Source organism: Mytilus galloprovincialis, chromosome 1 (genome assembly GCF_965363235.1).
Source record: "Mytilus galloprovincialis chromosome 1, xbMytGall1.hap1.1, whole genome shotgun sequence".
Taxonomy (NCBI): Eukaryota; Metazoa; Mollusca; class Bivalvia; order Mytilida; family Mytilidae; genus Mytilus; species Mytilus galloprovincialis.
Window position 1 is genome coordinate 107,551,639 of NC_134838.1, and position 20,851 is coordinate 107,572,489.

The 20,851-nt window shown below is 31.4% G+C and overlaps 1 protein-coding gene across 1 annotated transcript; it reads right to left on the reverse strand.

Moving 5' to 3' along the window:
* Positions 1–8,483: 8,483 nt before the first annotated feature.
* LOC143053674 (uncharacterized) lies at positions 8,484–10,593 on the reverse strand. Its single transcript, XM_076226495.1, has 2 exons — positions 10,288–10,593; positions 8,484–9,107 (listed from the first exon to the last, which is right to left on the reverse strand). Exons 1-2 carry the CDS (start codon positions 10,486–10,488, stop codon positions 8,691–8,693), a joined length of 618 nt encoding a protein of 205 aa, XP_076082610.1. The 5' UTR covers positions 10,489–10,593; the 3' UTR covers positions 8,484–8,690.
* Between the last annotated feature and the right edge of the window lie 10,258 nt (positions 10,594–20,851).

Genomic DNA, 20,851 nt, shown 5'->3' on the forward strand with positions numbered 1-20,851 from the left:
ATATAGACCAAAGCAAGCTAATTGATCCTCTAAATGAACATAATTTTAAATGCTGTCAATTCAACACCATATCAATGTCTTTGGATATTATTTTTATCGGTACTAATATTGATAAATGATAAATAACTTAGTATGTATTGCTAAAAAAAAATGTAATCGTATGGTCCTATACAACCTGTCGATACTGTGTACTATAGTTTAACACTACATAAGGTTGTACTTTTCTCAAAGTGCTTATGACGCAATTATACTAAATTCGTTGGATGCGTACTGATTGATACCAGTTGTAATTTACTTTGAACTATATAAAACATAGCTATCATTAACTGTGAGTACTTTTAGACAGATACTTTGTGCCTGCTGCCCTTGTGTTAGTTCATTATACGGAGTGTCTATTCGTCCGGCTAGCCGGACGAATAGTTAAAAATCTCTATTCGTCCGGCCATCCGTCTGCGGATGCATAAATTATAGGTATATTGATCCAATATCCACCCGTTTATAGTATGGATCACATTTCCGACCTTACATTGATTACGTGCTACGTGTACAATGTTTCGAGTTCTTTCGGAATTATATTCCAGGTAACTCTCTTCAGAGGTCGTCCGTTTTATTTTTATTTTCTAAATGATTGTTTGTTTATTATTTTGTACATTTTATTTATTATTGTACCTTTTATTTATTATTGTTCGTTTTATCAGCGTATGGATAACTGGTTTTGGTTATTAGATTTAGTTTAAGATACGTTTCAATATGCATTTTTCATTGTCAACGCACCTTCCTTTGGTTTTAGTGTAACTGTCTAATTAATTTCTATTGGGAGACATTGATTTATTTCAAGTGTTTCTTAACGATTTCCCCAATGTTCCTGTTTCTTTTGAATGCTATTGTAGGTTTTTTATCAAAGAGATTTTTGAACTGTGGGTTGTCTTGAATTAAATGCCAATGTTTTCTTATAATGGTTTGTAAATTTTCCGCATTAGCGTGGTATTGTGTTATGAAAGATATATTATAGTTATCTGTGTTTTTGTTTATGCTTGTTTCTTTGTTTGTTAATTTGTTTAATCTTTCTGTATGGGAAATATTTCTTAATATTTTATTTACAAAAGCGATTTTGTAACCTCTTTGTATTAATTTTTCTGTAAATAAGTTTATTCTTTCATTAAAGTTGTCAGCATCAGAGGTATTTCTAAGAATTCGTATTCCTTCACCTTTAATAAAGGATTTAAAACAACTTTTAGCGTGGTTAGAATTTTGGTGTAGATATTGGAATTTTTCAGTTGGTTTTGTGAAACATTTAATATCTAAGATATTTTCTTTTTGAAATCTCTGTCCTTTATACGTTTCTAAGTCTAGAAATTTCAAACTTTGTCTGTCAATTTCATAAGTAAATTGCAGTAGGTTGTGGTTTGTGTTTGCTATTTCGAAAAGAAGTTTAACTTCTTCCGTAGTACCTTGAAATAAAATATATCCATCATCTTTCATACGTTTATGAAATAATATTTTGTTTTTGTGTGGAAAGATGTTTAGAATTTTATTTATATGTTGGTATATAGCTATATCTGAGATTTGAGGACTTGCTACATGGCCTTGGCTAGCTCCTATAATTTGCCTATAACATTTTTTGTTGAAGGTAAATTCGTTATTAAGGAGAATTAAGTTTGTTATTTGTAGTAAATAGTCAAAACTGGGTTTTATTATGTTATATTCTAGGTTTTCATAGCAAGTAGCAAGTCCTCAAATCTCAGAGCAAATATCGGTACTCCTTATATCAAGGAAACATACTAAGAAATCTTATACAACTCTAAAACGCAAATAGACAAACTAATACCTATATCTCAACATGGCAGAAAACGTAGACTTCAATATTGTAATTGAAAATGATGAAAATACAGATACAAACGAGGATAACAACTCGGAAGTCAATGATATTCCAAGTGGACAAATACCTAGAAATGAGATACAAATAGCTGAAGATACAATAAGGGATATAAACAAGCTCAACAAACAGAGATATCCACTGCTCACACTTGTGTCTCTGATGAAATATCAGAAGAAATGTAACACTAGAAATGGAGTACTGAATGTGTCGTTTAAAGGAAGTGTCGGTGCGAAAGAAAATAGTGAAATTACCGCTAGCATAAACAATGCCATTCAGACATCTAAGGATACATTGTATGCATCCATACTTGAAACACTCACTACCAAAATAAGTGACATTGGCCGGCAGCTAAATCAGACATATTCTGAAAATATGGAAATAATTGGTACCGAAACAGCACAGAGTGGTGAAGCCAGAACCAGACTGAGCTCAAAAAACAAAGACATAAATGAACATTTCACACATAAACTGAAAGTCTACACAGCTTCTCTGAAACCAAGAACAGACAACCAGCCATATCAAAAGAGAGCAGAAAACCAAAATTACCAAAAGAAAACTTGGACAACGTCAAAACCAAAAGCTGACAAACATGTTCTTAGAGAACTACAAGATCTTGTGGCAAAACTGAACAATTGAATATTTTCGCCACTAGACATTTAAACAAATAGAACTTAATTTTGTGAAAAACGCCAGTGAGTTAAGGATTGATAAACAATTCAATCACTAGGATACTTATAGCATATTCATCTTGTAAGTTTCATACTTTATTATAGTGTCATATATAGTCTTGATAGACTTGAATAAGAATAAAAATAAATATATATATGTTATTTATATTTTTAGTTATATTTGAAAAAAACTTCTGACTACGTTTAAAAACTGTTACTTTAATTAAGCATACAATCTAAGTCAGAATATATATAAAAAAAACTAAAATGCTCAATATACAGAGTCAAATAAAGAAATTATGATGTTTGGATTATTGATGATTTTACACGGCAAATCAATAAAATTGCAAATCCTGAATTTGTAATTTTATTGATTTTCCATTGGACGTCAACAAATCAAACTACACAATTATCTTTACACAATTATCTTAACACAATCATTCTAACAGATGTATTATAGAAGAAACGCAACACACATAGCTAATAAAACTATTGATAGAATTAAATTCATAATTGATAGAGGAAAACAAGATTATCTAAACCCAAATGATTCCTGACTAATCAGGACACCTAGAGATATCGTTACATGATACACTGTATGCCATTCAAACATTATCACGCCTTCTCATTTGTTGAGGAATAGACTGACCAATCAAAAAATCGATATACAATTATCTAATTAAACTGATGTTATCTCTGCAGATGTAAATTAATACCACCAAGCATCTATGATACCACACAGTCTAACTGTGAAACATGTCTAAACACAGACGATTCAGCCGAAAAAGCAAAAAAGCAAAAAATGCTTATAAATTCATTAACAAAAAACAGCAATTAAATATTGCCAAACAAAATAGCAACCTAAAAACTGCCAAACAATTTGTTTTAAACCTCTCAAATAGAAAATTAACAAATACAGAAATTATGACGTTGGGAAAAGGCTTAAACTTCATACCTACGGACAAAATCTCTAGGACAAATATCATGAAAGATTTCAAAAAATTTGAAAGGAAACTAAGATTAAAGCATTTCTTTCATGAATACAAAACTATTCCGAAAACAAATCATCCATTTAAAGAAAAGTCTAAATTTAGTGTTCCTATTATAGGCGACAATCCTATAGAACAGTACATATTCCACACAAAAATGGAACTTTCAAATTATAAACCAAATAAAACCAAAAACATGACGAAAGAAGAAACGCAATGTCTACGTACTTTACGACACATTGAAACAATAACTATCCACAAAGCGGATAAAAACAACATAACAGTAGTTCAAAATAAAAAAGACTACGCCAATGAGGGTGAACGTCAATTAAACGACGGAATACACTATATTGAAATACCAGAAATCAACATAAAAAATACCATGAATAAAATTAATGAAATTGTGTACAACATGAACAAAGACAATTACTTAGACGAAATAACATTTAAATACATCAAATACGAAAACCAATATATAACAACACCCTTTGCCTACTTTCTGCCTAAAATCCATAAAGTGGATAACGAAATACTGAAAGATATTTATAAACAACAAACTGAAATTAAAATACAAGTACCAGCAAGGCCAATCATTTCACAATGCAACGGTCCTTTAGAAAGAATCGGGCGGTACTTGGATTTCTTCCTATTACCAATAGTTAAAACACAAACTACATACATATCTGATACAGGTAGCTTTATACGTCTACTCGAAAAATCAAAGATAGAAACTGATACTTTACTGGTGACTTATGATATCACATCCCTTTACACAAATCTAAGATTTAGCGAAATTATTGCCGCTCTAAACAGTGTTACGGGGATATATGAAAACCTAGAATATAACATAATAAAACCCAGTTTTGACTATTTACTACAAATAACAAACTTAATTCTCCTTAATAACGAATTTACCTTCAACAAAAAATGTTATAGGCAAATTATAGGAGCTAGCCAAGGCCATGTAGCAAGTCCTCAAATCTCAGATATAGCTATATACCAACATATAAATAAAATTCTAAACATCTTTCCACACAAAAACAAAATATTATTTCATAAACGTATGAAAGATGATGGATATATTTTATTTCAAGGTACTACGGAAGAAGTTAAACTTCTTTTCGAAATAGCAAACACAAACCACAACCTACTGCAATTTACTTATGAAATTGACAGACAAAGTTTGAAATTTCTAGACTTAGAAACGTATAAAGGACAGAGATTTCAAAAAGAAAATATCTTAGATATTAAATGTCTCACAAAACCAACTGAAAAATTCCAATATCTACACCAAAATTCTAACCACGCTAAAAGTTGTTTTAAATCCTTTATTAAAGGTGAAGGAATACGAATTCTTAGAAATACCTCTGATCCTGACAATTTTAATGAAAGAATAAACTTGTTTACAGAAAAAATTAATACAAAGAGGTTACAAAATCGCTTTTGTAAATAAAATATTAAGAAATATTTCCCATACAGAAAGATTAAACAAATTAACAAACAAAGAAACAAGCATAAACAAAAACACAGATAACTATAATATATCTTTCATAACACAATACCATCCTAATGCGGAAAATTTACAAACCATTATAAGAAAACATTGGCATTTAATTCAAGACAACCCACAGTTCAAAAATCTCTTTGATAAAAAACCTACAATAGCATTCAAAAGAAACAGGAACATTGGGAAAATCGTTAAGAAACACTTGAAATAAATCAATGTCTCCCAATAGAAATTAATTAGACAGTTACACTAAAACCAAAGGAAGGTGCGTTGACAATGAAAAATGCATATTGAAACGTATCTTAAACTAAATCTAATAACCAAAACCAGTTATCCATACGCTGATAAAACGAACAATAATAAATAAAAGGTACAATAATAAATAAAATGTACAAAATAATAAACAAACAAACATTTAGAAAATAAAAATAAAACGGACGACCTCTGAAGAGAGTTACCTGGAATATAATTCCGAAAGAACTCGAAACATTGTACACGTAGCACGTAATCAATGTAAGGTCGGAAATGTGATCCATACTATAAACGGGTGGATATTGGATCAATATACCTATAATTTATGCGGATGAATAGACATTTTTGACTATTTGTCCGGCTAGCCGGACGAATAGCCACTGCCTTCATTATATTCTAGCTAACATAATTAGATAAGCTATTTCCAACTGATTTTACAAATCAAACTATGTTTTACTGTTACACGACTGTCCGAGGTCAGTGTGAGAGTGTTGGGATCTTATAAATCATGTTGTAACTCCATCACATTCTTTATGTACATGTCCGAAGCCACTACCCTGATATTTAATAGTTGTCGTTTATTGTTTTTCATAAACCAGGTCATTAATTGGTTTTACTTTTAAATTTTTCCCATTTTCCCCATTTTGCCATAAACTGACTGCACGTTTATGTTTATGTTGTGCTGTTACATGCACCACTATCCCAGGTAGGGGAGGGTTGAATGCTTACAACTATGTTTAATTCCGCCACATTCTTTATGTGCCTATTCGAAGTCAGGAGCATGTGTAGTTCGGTGGTTGTAATTGGTTTATGTCTGTCATATTCGTTTTTGGTAAATTGTTTTTTTTTTATAAGTTATAGGCCTTTTGTTTTCTCAATTGAATTGTTCATAGTTTTATGTCGCAGCCGCTTATAAAGCCGATTGTACGGTATGGGTGTTCTCATTGTTGAAGGCCATACGATTGCCTATAAATGCTTAAATCCACTAAATTTGAACTTTGGTTGATAGAGTTGTCTCATTAGCAATCATACCACATATCCTTATTTTTATATATACGGTATGCGTTTTTATCAATGTTGTAAGCCGTACGTCACAGTGTCGGTATAAGTCACGACAATATGGTCTTATCTACTCACGGAAAACATTTGAATAGACCACGATTGTGTAAAATCATTTCTATATACAATGTATGCACACTGCTTGAAAGTATGTGTTTTTACTCGCTATATATATATATGAAACCAGAGAAAAGTCCGGCGAGCATCGCATTTTGTCTTGTTTCTAAAGCTCGTACCTGTTTGCATACTTCCGAAAATGTATATACATGTAGTTGTATATCTATAATACTAAAATAACGAGGTCCAATTTGTCAGCCGTCATGGGGTAAAAACGAAAAATCAAAGATTTCAACTTTATATATAGCTAATATAGGACAATGGTGTTGATTAAAAATAACACCACCCCAGACCCTTTTGTTGTCCACTTAATTAATATTGCCAATAATTAACAAATTCCGGGTCGAATCCGATACCGATACCAATAGTATATTCACCTGTTACCTATTATCTTATATGTACGTTCCGCATCTTACGGGTGCACCAACATACGGTGTATTTAGGATTTTGCTATATACACGGGTCATTACCACAGGGTTAACACTACTAAATTCAATCATTGTCACATTGTTCCCTATTGTAGTATTTTAATCAGTATGACTTTCTAAGATGACAACGAATACTAAACATTAAGGCGTATAGGTACAGTTTTCAATTTGTTAGCCGGCATGACGTCAAATAATTCAATTTTATTTATAAGTAATATAGAACAATATAGAGCTGTTGATTAAAAAGCACTCCATTCCAGGCCCTTTTGTTTTCCAAAAAAATAATATTACCAATAATTGATAAGTTCCAGGTCGATGGGTTAAAACAGAAAGATTTTGAAGGCAGAGAAAACTGTGCATCTTATAATCAGCATGACTTTATCAGATGACAATACCAATAATGTAATTAGGCTTATGCATAGTTACATGTATATACTTTAATTCAGTCACGGACCCGCGATATCACGGGTGTGTTCTAGTATATAGAAATGATATATTATTATAATATAGACTATTTCTATTTCACAATTTTCCATGTAGACGTATATCAACGTATTGGACTGATCCATGAAAACACAATATTTACTAAACTTAACAATAAAATTGAGAATAGAATGGAGAATGTGCATATCAAAGAGACAACAACCTGACACAAGAGCAGCCATAGCCACCAATGGGGCTTCAACACAGCCGCGGTGATCACCATCTTTGAACAGCTTTTATATACACGGTTTTAATTTTGAATATGTATCCCTGTCTTCAGATTTTTTTCAATTATGAACTATACTTTTTTAAAAACAAAGCGTGTTTTCATGGCTGCTGTTAAACCAAATATGATGAGTTGCTCGTATAAAAGTTTTGCTATTGTGACTTTACGTTGGGTTGGAACTACAAGTTTTTGGTTTGTAAGTTTAATACGCAGTTTCAATAAATTAAGTTTAGTCACACAAATAGTGTATATGCACCGACATCCAAAATCAGGCATAAAAGGTTCTAATTGGAATTCAGTTTCTTATTTGTTTTTCTCTTCTTCTGTGTTTAAAAGTTGTATTTTTTTTTATTTTTTTTTTATATTAAACGATAATGACAAACAAAAATGTTACAATTCATAACAGATAATCGATTTAATATAAATATTTTTGACTAGAACATTGTTAATAAATATATAAATTGAAATTGCCATATATCCCATCTTGCGGTCTTCTACACAATTAGGAAGTTATCTGAAAAGATAATATAAAACATTTTATTAAATTATGAATTAAAAGGAATAAATGATAAAACAAAATTAATAAAAGTCTGAAATTTTGTTTCACTAATAATTTATCGTTCAACCTATTTCGATGAATTATTCAATATAAAACCATAAAACTAGAAATGTTATGAAATATTTGTTCTTTGTAAACAATTTAACATAATAAAATCCCCATAAGCTTTATTGTTACAAAGTATTAATATCAGAAGATTAACTAGTATATAATTCTGTACAGTCCGGTTGTGGTTATATTGGACAATATTAAACAATGATTGAAAATTAGATTAAATATGTGATAACTTAAGTTATTATCTGATAATGTTTGAATTTACCTGCCGGTTATATTTTCTTCCGCCAGGTTTGTTTTTCTTGTTCTACCCGTCTGTCTGTGGTCTGCTCATTAATTATAGATTATTATCCGGGACTAACTGTCCACGATCGTGTTCAATTGATTGATTTATGCGAGACTAATGTGCCAACATGATTGAATATTAGATAATGTCTGTATTTTGGCGGGGACTGACCACTATTGACCACTACAAGGTCACTTCGACATCTGTTTGATAGTCTTCTGTCTCATCATAACCAGAATCCATAGAGAAATTACCTCTACCGTGAATAATACGTCTTTTTGTGCCATCTATAATCATTTCTTTTTCTACGAATTTATAATTGTCCAGATTTTGAGATTTTTTCACACTTGTACAACTGTCTGAAGTAACTTTGATGGAAGGAATATGAGGAACTGCAAGTCTTTCACACTGTGTATCACAACTTTGTTTTTGCACTTCATTGTCACCAACATACCACTCACTGTTGTCAAGGTTACACGAGCTCGTTCCCATGGAGTTACTATTCGACCCATGAAGCCTTTTGAATTTTATTTCCTCTATTGTTTCATTAAGCGTCAACAGTTGTTTCATAAGAGACAGATCCTGGTCCATTAAGGAAGCCTAAAATACATAAATGAAATATAAAATAAAATTTAAACGGTACTTTTGCCCTTTAAAATTACAAAGAAGACTGTGTTTAAACCAATTACATCAGTCATTCCACACACATAAAATATTGTTTTTTTTGGTCAAATAATCTGTAATTATTTTTATTTTTTTCTAGGAGCTTACGTCATTTATTTGGACACTTCAATTGTCAAGCATTAAGGACACAGGAAGAATTTTAAAACTTGTCAATATTTCTGGAATCACTTGAAGGTTCTACATATATTTAACTTAGTTTTTCGTCGCCAGAAGCTTACTTCTGTCGTATCAGCATGCATTCTCACAAAGTAGGGGGTATGTCAAGATTTAAAGATAGAGCTAATTTAAAAAGAGGTCAAAAGGTAATTTCTATGTCATATCATCCGAATTCCACAGTTCTTTTTCCATTTAACTTATCTGACTCTTTGATCAGCAGTTTACAGTTAAGTATAATATAGCCAATTATAATATGAGATTGACAGTGATACGTAGGGTCTATTGAGATTGTGTATTGCTTTAAAGGCCCTTCACCTGCGACATATACCTGTCCAGGTGTGACAGATTGTTGATGTGTTATCTTTTTCCTTTGATGGTCCAGTTTGAATACCTACATAATAGTTTGTTACACCCCCTGTGAGCCATCCTTTTATGTAGATTTGCTATATCATAGTAGTTTGTTACAAATGTTGCATTAACACAATAAAATCTGAAGTATTCAATGGACAATTGTTGCTTAGATTGCTGGTATGTCTGGAATTTCCAATAACAGACAATTAAATTGTGAACAAATTAAAACATGTCAACATTTATTTTACGAAATAAAACGAAAGTAAAAAAAGCCAAGACAATTTGACATGTTTGACCTATACCAACAACTGGCAACGTAAACATTCCTACTGATGCTTATATAAAAATAAGAAAATATGGTATGATCGCAAACAAGACGACTCTTCAAAATTGCATATCAGACCATTCTTGGTCAATTGATATATGCATTGCATTTGTTTCATCGAGGCAACGACGAAATAAATCTTAGCAGGATACAAATGTAACCTATAATGAAGTTTAGCCTTACTTGCACTTTCAAATTTTTTTCCAATACATATACGTGCAATTTATTTACAGAGGTATGTTAGAAATTAAACAAAAAGCTTACCATTTCTGTTCTAAGCGTTTCCATAGCACTATCAATTTTCGTAGTTTTTCTTTTAGAATGTTGTTGACAAGATGCATTTGATTGTGCAGCTTGTCGTTTAAAATCTTCCGTAGCCTTAAGTCTTGTCATGTAAAATTGTCTACACGAATTTGAAAAGTCAATTGATTCACATTGTTTATCTACAGTGTCTAAATATTCCATTTTTAATTATTGCAAATTCCGCAGCTTCTTTACAGAGATTATCAGCTGTTCACCTGCTATAATATATATCTTGTGTGTCCCTTGTTGGATTTTTACCTTTAATACAATAAGGTAATATACAACAACAATGAATATATTACTTACCTGTTTACACGTGACTTATGGTCAGTTGATTTCATTGGTTCATGGCACGAAAGGATATAGTGTACTAATGTACTCGGTTGGAAAAAGGTCTACTTCAATTACTGCATATTTGTAAAATGATGTACAATACACACCTAAGGGGGATTGTATGCTGTCTTTGTTGTGGGAAATAGACTGAACTGTTCAAACAAAATGCATTGAACGCGTTATCTTAAAATGTTCTTGTGGTTTGTTTAATTTAGATGCAAGCATCAGATTATGGTTATTTTACGGAAAATCGCATTTCACGGTACATTAATCGGTTGAAAGGGTTTTAAATTGTTCATCTATGTAGAAATGTTATTTAGAAATAGAGGTAAAGCGAAATATTATTATTGAAAAACTTTTGAGACATTCCTTTAAGAACACTTCCGGTGGTTGGTGTATCTGTACTTCAAACATCCCGTATTCAATAAAAAATAAAACCAATTCTAATTATACATAAGATATAATGGTTTACTTTTATAAATTGTGACTTTGATGGAGAGTTGTCTCATTGGCACTCATACCACATCTTCCTATATCTATATAATGAGCTCTTACATTTTTCTCTAAAAAAATCCAAGAAGACAGCATATTTTTATATAATAAAATTCTTTCAGAAATTATGTATACCAGTTTCTTCAAAACAGAATGCTGACATAATATAATAAGACATAATTATATAAGTAAAGACCATCGGGAATTTCTTTGAAGGATAAGAACCTTTTTTTTTGTTTTCTCCGTGCGGTAACCCTAAGCCCGTCTCGACTCGTATGGGTCTGACAAAATATCACCTAGACATCGTATACATTGCATTTACATGTGAAAGTATAGTATAATAAAATAATTCTGGTAAACCTCTTCAAGAAGAGGAAGGATATGGTTTGAGGTTGCAATACTACTTCCCGGGCAGGAACCATATCCTGTCAAATAACAAGCCAAACTAGTCTAATGACATTGATACCAAAGTGCGATTAACTATTTAGACAATTTATCATTTTTGTCTTTGTGAGCTTATCATTCATCAATAACGTAGGAGTCCTTGAAATTGAATTTCTTTTATGATCTAGCCCTCCTGGTTTTATATCCGAGTGCAAGTTACTCCAGAGATCACTTTAAGATAACAAATGCATATAAGATAGCTTGAAGTATCAATTTGGTTTCCTGGGTAAATATGCGTTGTGACGAAAAATGTCCTTTCGGTAACAGATGACAACAGCCTTAGTCATTTTATTATACAACTTGAACGAAGTAAACATCATTGCACTTAAAGTTGACCATATAACATGTAAAAGGTTTTAAAAGTAAACAAAAGTACATAGTTTGTGAACTAGACATGCAAACCAGTTAAGAGAAGCAATAGCCCGCGAAGTATATTTTTTGGTCGACACTTTAAAACAGTTTAGTAAATTCTTTTTGTTACAATTAAATTTTTATAAATGTTTTTTTTTTGCTGAATACATAGCTGAAGATAATTCTAGGTTGAGGAAAGGAAGCAAAGGTTTTTTTTTAGGATGAAATTTGAAAAAAATAGGCAGGACAGGAGTTTTGAGTAAAAAAAAAAGGCAGGATGAGACAATTGCCAAAAAAAAGAAGTCAGGACGACAATTTAGGTAAAAAAAAGTCAGGATAAACTAAAAACAAAAAAGCAGGACCAAACAGAGTAAAAAATAAAAAGGCAGGACAGAGATTACAGTTAAAAAAATGCAGGACAACATTTTTCATCCTAGCCCCCCCCCCCCCCCCCCCCCATAAAAATCAAATGGTAGCTCCCTAAAAACAACAAACACGCTTCATTTCATTAAGATGCAAATGCTTTATAGAAGTACGAAGTTTACCAGTCCGATAATTCACATTGTTTCTACAAATCTTCTAGTATTTACCATCAATATGTATGGTATCTAAAATCTGAATACTTTATAGTTTTATAATAATCCTAAATCATTTTGGCTCATCAATGGAATACATGTTACATGCAATTGACTTTAATTTTATTTAATAAGGCTCATACTATGCAAAATATCTGAATTACTTTGCTTTTTTTACTACTTGCACTTTTTGACGTCATATCAATGTGTGAAATAAGAAACAAATTGTATAACATTAATTGTTTTAACACAAATGACATATAATGTTTGCATGCTTGAATAACACGATGATTTCGACCTTAGCGACATTTAGAATGAATAATCACACTGTATGCAAACATTTTTTTCTCAACCAAACATTTTACTTGCGTCACTTAATGATTACTAGACTTAATTCAGTATGTAGCTTGGAGATATGCTGGCGGTTTGTCTGTGAATAAGTGCAAATATCTGGAATTCAGTCAGGAAGTGAATGAGCGACAGTAAAACATGTGTGAAAAAGTAAAATAGCAAAAATACCGACCTCCAAGAAAATTCAAAACAGAAAGTCCTTATCAAATGGCAAAATCAAAAGCTTAAACACATCAAACGAATGAAACTAACTACCATACAATTATTTCCTCATGTTGAAAATGGTGGATTAAACCTGTTTTTTTAGCAGCTACACCTCTCACTTGTATGACAGTCGTATAGAATTCCATTATATTGACAAAAAAGGGAGCAAAACTGACAAAGTTGGCAAAAGTAGGGATACAACAGTAAAAATTCTTATTTTTCGCAGGCATTTCGAGTAAAAGGTTTCCAGAGATTATATTCATAATTTAAAGTGCAAAACCTATAGTTCTTGCGTTAATCCTAATAAAACATTGTTGTTTGTCGCCTTCTAAGGAATTGACAATATAATGCTTGTAAATCTTTGATTTTTTTTTATGAAAATAGAAGGATAATAAGCAGGAAATATAAAATCGAATGAGGTTGGCCGCAAAAACAACAACAAACAACCCCAAAACTAAATACAAAAAGAAGATGTGGTATGATTGCCAATGAGACAAATCTCTACAAACAAACGTTTGCATTTAGATAATTTAAGTTTCTTTTTTATTATAAGAAGAACTTCGCTATACTTCTTTTCTATTCTGAATATTCGATACAAGTAGAGGCCACGAGTTCGAACTCCGCTCGTGCACTTGACTTCAGTCTTAATTGACTAGGGTTCTCAGTTTTCTTATCGAAGGTCGGTGATTTTTTCCAGCACTCCGGCTACCTCCAACAATAAAAACTGGCCGCCACGAAATAGCCAAAAAGCGGTGCTTAAAAGTGGCGTTAAAGCACAGAAAATCAAATCAAATCAATTTAATACAAGAATTTTCAATATCGAAAAGTCGATATCAAAGAAAACGATAAGTATATTATTAAAGAACAACATGTAGATCATAAAGTTTCAAGGTGAAAAATTATGCTTAAGCACACAACATAGAAATATGTATGCTAACCTATTTTCAACGAATAATTAGAAAACCACAAATATGTCAATTTAAATGAAATTTCTCATAAATAACATAAGATGCACACCTTGTCTGAATAAAACTTCATAGCTACCACACGATGATGTAAAACTAGACATAGTGATGTACATGACTACAAGGCATTTATAATCCTTCTTATTTTTTTCATTTATCTTAGATTATATCATGCAATATTTTCTTAAGAAAACAATTTTTTAATCCAGTATACTGCATGTTTATTCAGAAGCTAAAATGAGTATTATGATACCAAATTTGCGACAGGATGAATGCTGCAGTGGAATACTGCAACAGTAAAACATGCATTTAACTCTCTCTCCGATAACATTCTTTCATGTGTTTCTGTACAAAAACTGCTATATAAAGTTAAGGGTATATGGTGGATTACCAGACAGAACATATATATCAACTCCAAGACAAATCGGAATTATATAATGTTTTCGTGTGGTAATCTATCATAAAACACGACGACAAAGCAAGTATATATCAACTGGGGACTCCAAGGAATCTGTATCGCATATATGGCATTGTTGCATAAAACTTATACAATAGAACTAAACTATTTGTGCTAAATGAAAATAGTCATGTGGGGCAATACCATATCTTAATATATTTTAGCCAGACATAAATTTAGGTTGATCCATTTTTGGGTTAGTAGAAAAAAATTACAATTGTAAGTTGGGAACAATAATTAAAAAAAAAAAGTCAATGGACGATTCACTCATTTGACTTGCTTATAGATCTTGTGTTGCCGATCAAATTAATTTAAGTCTTCAAGTGATTCGGTTAAACCCTAAAATTATTAAAAAATTAGCAATTAAGCTGATAGACATTGGTCGACCGTTTATATAAGTTTTTGCCCATTTCGGTGTATTTGGTGAAATTACATCAGATAGATAGAGACAGCGTATAGCAAACAATGAACCCCGTCAAGATCTACTAATAAGTTTAATGACCAAACTCATCGCTCGACTCATACCGGAGTTATTGCAAGTTACAAAAGCTATTTTTAAGCGATTTATTTCAAATTTTCAAAATTGTCAAGATAGAGAGTGGTTTGAGAATCTGATCTCTTTCTGCAATTTTCTGGTTATATGCATACGCACATAGAGATAAACATGATATATCTATAAGTACTTAAGTACTCAAATTCCCAGCAGACTTGAAGAGCAGGAATTCAAAATAATTCAAGTGGTAACAACATATTTGTCCAACTTTAGGATTATGAAATTAAAGCGATTTCATTCGGTTTATATATACTATGCAAACTATGCTTATTTTTAATAAGATTTATTTTTTCAAGTTGACATTTATTAGAAATGAAACAAATTTATGAATAAGTCCACACCTTTACGTTTAATATAGGTCGAATCATCTAACCATAGTTTGTGTAGGAGGACCATATATCTGGCAAACCAACAAATATTTTTATTTAATGAATTTAATAACATTTTCATTCAAGTTTTAAGTAGATCTTTGTTAAACACTTAATATGTATGTCCATATTTGGAAATTTTCTCACGCCTGAGTGTATTGGTAATACATATAAGCTTCAAAGAACCCCTAAACACGCACTTTGATATGGAACTAAATACATCGGCTTTGTGCAAGAACAAAAAACAAAGAAACAATAAAAATGGCTTGGCAAAGATTGAATATAGCTTTTGTTTTTGCTGAATTCTTTTAAGGGATTGTTTTTATAACATTTATATTCTTTCATTTTTATCTAATATACATGCGATCTGACAAGATCAAAATGTACGAAAAAACTGATTTGGCGTAAACATTGTATTTGAAAAACCTAGCATGATCGGGGCAATGCATGGTAACTATTCAATTTTCAATCCGTGAATGATGCAAATAATTTCAGAAAGACAGAGACAAATCGTGTTAAGAGTTATTGTTATTCAATGGTTAACATAATGTAGTATGCTGGGTTTTTGAAAACGAAAACACCTTAGTTGATGGGAACTTTTAAAAATACAAAACCTGTTTGAAAGTTAATCAGGTACTTAGGCGAACACAACCGATAGTGCATTTTGTACAAATATACACCAGGCTCTCTGAATGCACTGATCTTGCAAAGTGGACTCATTTAGCTGTGTAGAGTAATTAAATATTAAATCACCACCCGGTCTCTTTGCAGATTTTATAAATACAAGACACATTATTCACCTTTCAATAAATACAAAAGTTTGGTTTTGAAGTTGGGTGAACCTGTAGAAATCTTATTTGAAACGGGATACCACTTTCTTCCTATAAAGGAGATATTGTTTACTAAGCCCGGAAATTTATATAGGATCCGGGTAAAGTTATTCTAAATAAATTTTATCTATATAAAAGGTAAACAATTCAACACTGTAATTAGATATTTGAAAGTTGTTTTAATGATATAAATATCAGTATATTAACATCAAACGTAATATATTATTGTTACACACATCTGTAAATTCATGATACTCTGTCGATACCTGTATCTTGGCATTGTACTAGGTCATGTTTTTCGCTGCTTGATTCTAATAATGACGTCTTTAGCTAAATAATTGGATGCTGGATGTGTTCTGGTTTATATTTTAGTCTTATATGCATGTTTTCTTTATTAGTTGTCATTGGTTTGTATCTAGCTGTCAGTAACTTCGAGTACATTCAGATCTATACTTAGTGTCTTTTTTCTATGTGGGGATGTATAAATACCAAGCATCCATAATATTTTTTTTTACTTAGGAAGTTCAATAAATTATCAGTAACCTTTACGTACTGTTTGTCCTATTGTCTGATATATTAACAATGTCACAAAGATCATTGTGTTCTTTTTGCTTAAGGCTGATATGTTCAAGCTTCCATTTCAAATATAGATAAAGTTTAATTTCCTGACTTATAAACCGTTGACCTCAGAAATATGGCTAAATTCGCACATACTGTGGAATTTATTTACATTTCTAAATCAATGTTGATATGATGAACATTATTCTCTTTTCAGTCGAATATTGAAATATCCTTCCTTTTAAATCTCTATATGTATGGTTATTTTCATGTTACAATCACTCTACTTTTACAAAACACTAACAGAAATAGTAATTCCCTCCCCAATATTAACAACACAAAACCCGCAAAATTCTCGATCAATCCGTGCACACACTGATACACGTGTCTTTACGAATATATTTTAGAAGGCACAATTGAGACCAAAAGTTCGGCACGCACAAATGTACACCATGTTGAGAGCATGAATCGCAATCGGACTTTTAACAATTGCAATGCTTTTTGTTTTTAAAAGAAATAATATGAAATTGATCATTCAGAATAACTCAATTTAAGTATCAGTAGGTAATCGATTTTCAAACATCGTAAATCGATTAAGAATTTATTTGGAAAAACTCTCTTAATAAAAGGTTTCATAATAACGATTATTGAAGTAGTATGGAGTGTGTATATACATTGTCAGTTCAAAGTCAGTATAGTATGAAATTCAAAACAGTGTAACTGTGGCCATTGATTGACACATTAAAATCATTCATTGACTGGGACAATTTAGGTGAACGTTTGTATGTAACGACCAATGCTCACTATGTACTTTTTAAAGACACTTAAACTATGGGGTCACCAAAGGTTCTCAACACCTAAATAAAGTAATTCGAAAAATTAATCAGAAATAACACGATATTTTGATTTATATCAATTATATAAATCAAAACACAAAGGTTATTCCTGATTAATTTTTCGAATTATTTTATAATTAAAGGCGTTAAGAAACCTTTGTTGACCCCACAGTTTAAATGTCTATCGTAGGTACGTCATGAACAGTGGTTGTTACAGACAAACGTTCACGTAAATTGTCCCAGTCAATGAATGATTTTGATGGGTCAATCAATGGCCACAGCTACACTGTTTTGAATTTCATACTAAACTATTTAATGCGATTTATGGCAACACAGTATGAAGAAAAGATGAGAACTGTAACTAACAATACTAAAAACCAAAAAATAATAAACAAACAAAATATTTGTAGGTATCAATCGGTCTTTAAAATTCAACCGGTGTCGATTCAATTAGACAAGACCTCGAATAACAAAGATTTACAATCAACACAACATTTTAGAATTAATTGCATAACAGTGTGGTCGACAGTAAAACGTTTGTAGGTTGTAACTTGTTTGTCAACGGCTATGATTTTATGCTCACCCAGTCTGTCAGAGGCCTTCCAGTGGGGATTGAAATTCACTTGTTACACATTCCGATACATAAAATGAAACTTTCTTTTTACAAAGCTTGAAAGGAATTTGTTTTAAATATTTATTATAATCATCACATACAACCGTGTCATTTATAAGAATAATAATGTTCAGAGATGATATTATTTAATAATAATAAAAAAATAGGTTTATCCATTATAAAAAAAAACTATTAAGTTGATGGGGTTAATTCACAAAATATCTCATTGATTAAGAGCACAACTACTTCTACGGTGTGATCATTTAAGAATGGCCTACTATTTATTCAATGCGTATACATGTGGGTTTTGTTTGTGAAGAGTTCTGGATAATTAAAAAAACATTTGATTTCTTTGTTTAATACCATAAAACGATTCATTCTTTCAGATATTTGTCACTTTGCCTTATCTTCAAGTCCAACACAATTTCTCACGTTTCTTACAAAACTTATATTCTTGTGATGTATTCTTTTGTTGAAAAAAAATATGTATAGATATAGGAAGATGTGGTATGAGTGCCAATGAGACAACTCTCCTCCCAAGTAATAATTCATAAAAGTAAACCATTATAGGTCAAGGTACGACCTGCAACACGGAGCCTTGGCTCACACCGAACAGCAAGTTATAGAGGGCCCCAAAACTACTAGTGTAAAACCATTCAAACGGGAAAACCAACGAGAAACGAAAAACACATATGAACTACATAAACAGACGACATCATGCATTGTAACTTTTAAAGCCAATTAAGTAAAAAAAATTATCTGAAAGAACGTGCGATATCATATTAGGAAAATTGATGGTCAAACCATAACAAAAAATCAAGTAAAGAATTTTAAGTATTCAACCTTTATAGCTTGCTGTTCGGTGTGAGCCAAGACTCCGTGTTGAAGGCCATTTTTATTTATTTTCAAATTACAAAGGTTATTTCTGATTAGTATTTTTAATTATTTTATTTAGGCGTTTAGAACCTTTGGTGACCTCACAGTTTAAGTTTCTATGATAAGTACGTCGTGAGCAGTGGGCATTACAGACGAACGTTCACCTAATTTCCCCCAGTCAATGAATGGCCATAGCTACACTGTTATGAATTTCATTCTAATAGTGTCTTGATATAATATGAAGAAAAAGATTAGTTATTCTGCAATGAATATTAAATCCAAATTTCAGCAGAATGATTCAAAATACTAGTACGACAAAGGAGAACAAGTAATACATGTTTTATTCATTTTCCCCGATGTTTTCCCTTTACGAACGAGATCATATACATGAACTTCATTTATGCGCAATAGCTCAAGTTCAATAGTTCCTACAAATTGGACACAACATCCTCGAATTGTCATTTTTTAGTATTTATTATAAAAACTTGTGATATATCTTAGTTGTGTTTTAACAGAATATTACAAGATATGAAGGAGTTGTTTTTTGTTTATTCAAAAAAACGTAATACGTTATCATTCAGTTACAGCGCAAAAATAGAATCTAGATTGACAAAGTACACATGGATGAAAGGGGAGAGCAAATCATCATTTGTTTCTGCTGTCTGCTGTGTACCTTATTTATATCCCTATTGTTGCAAGTTGACACATTTTATATTAGTAAGTTGCTGACTCTGACTATTTGTTATTGGTATACAATATCAAAAGTATAAATAAGGACATTACACTATAAAACCATTCGTCACTGTTTAATAACGAATGTTTTTAATGTCTATCTTTTCTCATTACAGTTACAAATTGTTTGCTTTGTTTCTATTAAATAATAGATGAAATGTCGTTTGCTTAAAACCCCCTTTTAATGACAAAATCAGACAACAAAAAATAAATAATTTCCAAATCAAAGAAGCGTGACGGACTTCTTATAGAACAAATTTAATACACTCGATTTTCAGACAAATCTAGTTTTAGGAGTTTTATTTACAATGTGAACCATCGACAGGACACAGTAGTTTCAAACAAGATTGTGGAAATTTTTGAAGGACGTTGATATTGTGTATCCTCTATCCGCTTATATGATTATCCATTATTCTATTTCAACACATGAATAAATTAAATACATTTAGAATTGTAGATAGCTCAGAATGCATAGTAGACAACGAAATTTCCCTTTTCTTGACCGGACACTCATCAACTCATCATAGTTAGAATTCCTCTCAGGGTCCCAAGATGAATTGTATATTTTTTTTCTCTCGTGTATAATGTTTATCTCTTGTTTTTTCCTGCTTCTGTTTTGTACTAAAATTGTTTTCTTTTCATCCTTTGAATAAACGGCGATAAGATCTGCATACTATTTGCCTAAAGCCTTCCACCAATGTCTGAGGTAACTATCGTTTTGATTAGCTTCTGTCTTTACTGAACTTATTTCATACCTTTTTTGCCATTTTTGATTTGGATGTTTGTATGGAATCAACGCTCTCTTTCGGTTTATCTAACTCGTCTTGTTCTTCAGTTCCGCATAAATGTTTGACTCGTGCTTAAATTTTACTGTGTAATTTTAGAAAAATGTGAAATCACAAAAATACGGAACTCCGAGGAAAATTCAAAACGGAAATTGAATGGCAAAAATCCAAAGTGCCACATACTAAAACTTTTTTTTTACGA

What these genes read in the sequence shown, in the direction of transcription:
- LOC143053674 (XM_076226495.1), bottom strand. Translation starts at nt 10,488, where the DNA reads ATGGAATATTTAGACACTGTAGATAAACAATGTGAATCAATTGACTTT. An exon ending in AAACGCTTAGAACAGAAATG is followed by an intron (nt 9,108 to 10,287) that starts GTAAGCTTTTTG and finishes TATGTATTTTAG; the next exon opens with GCTTCCTTAATGGACCAGGA.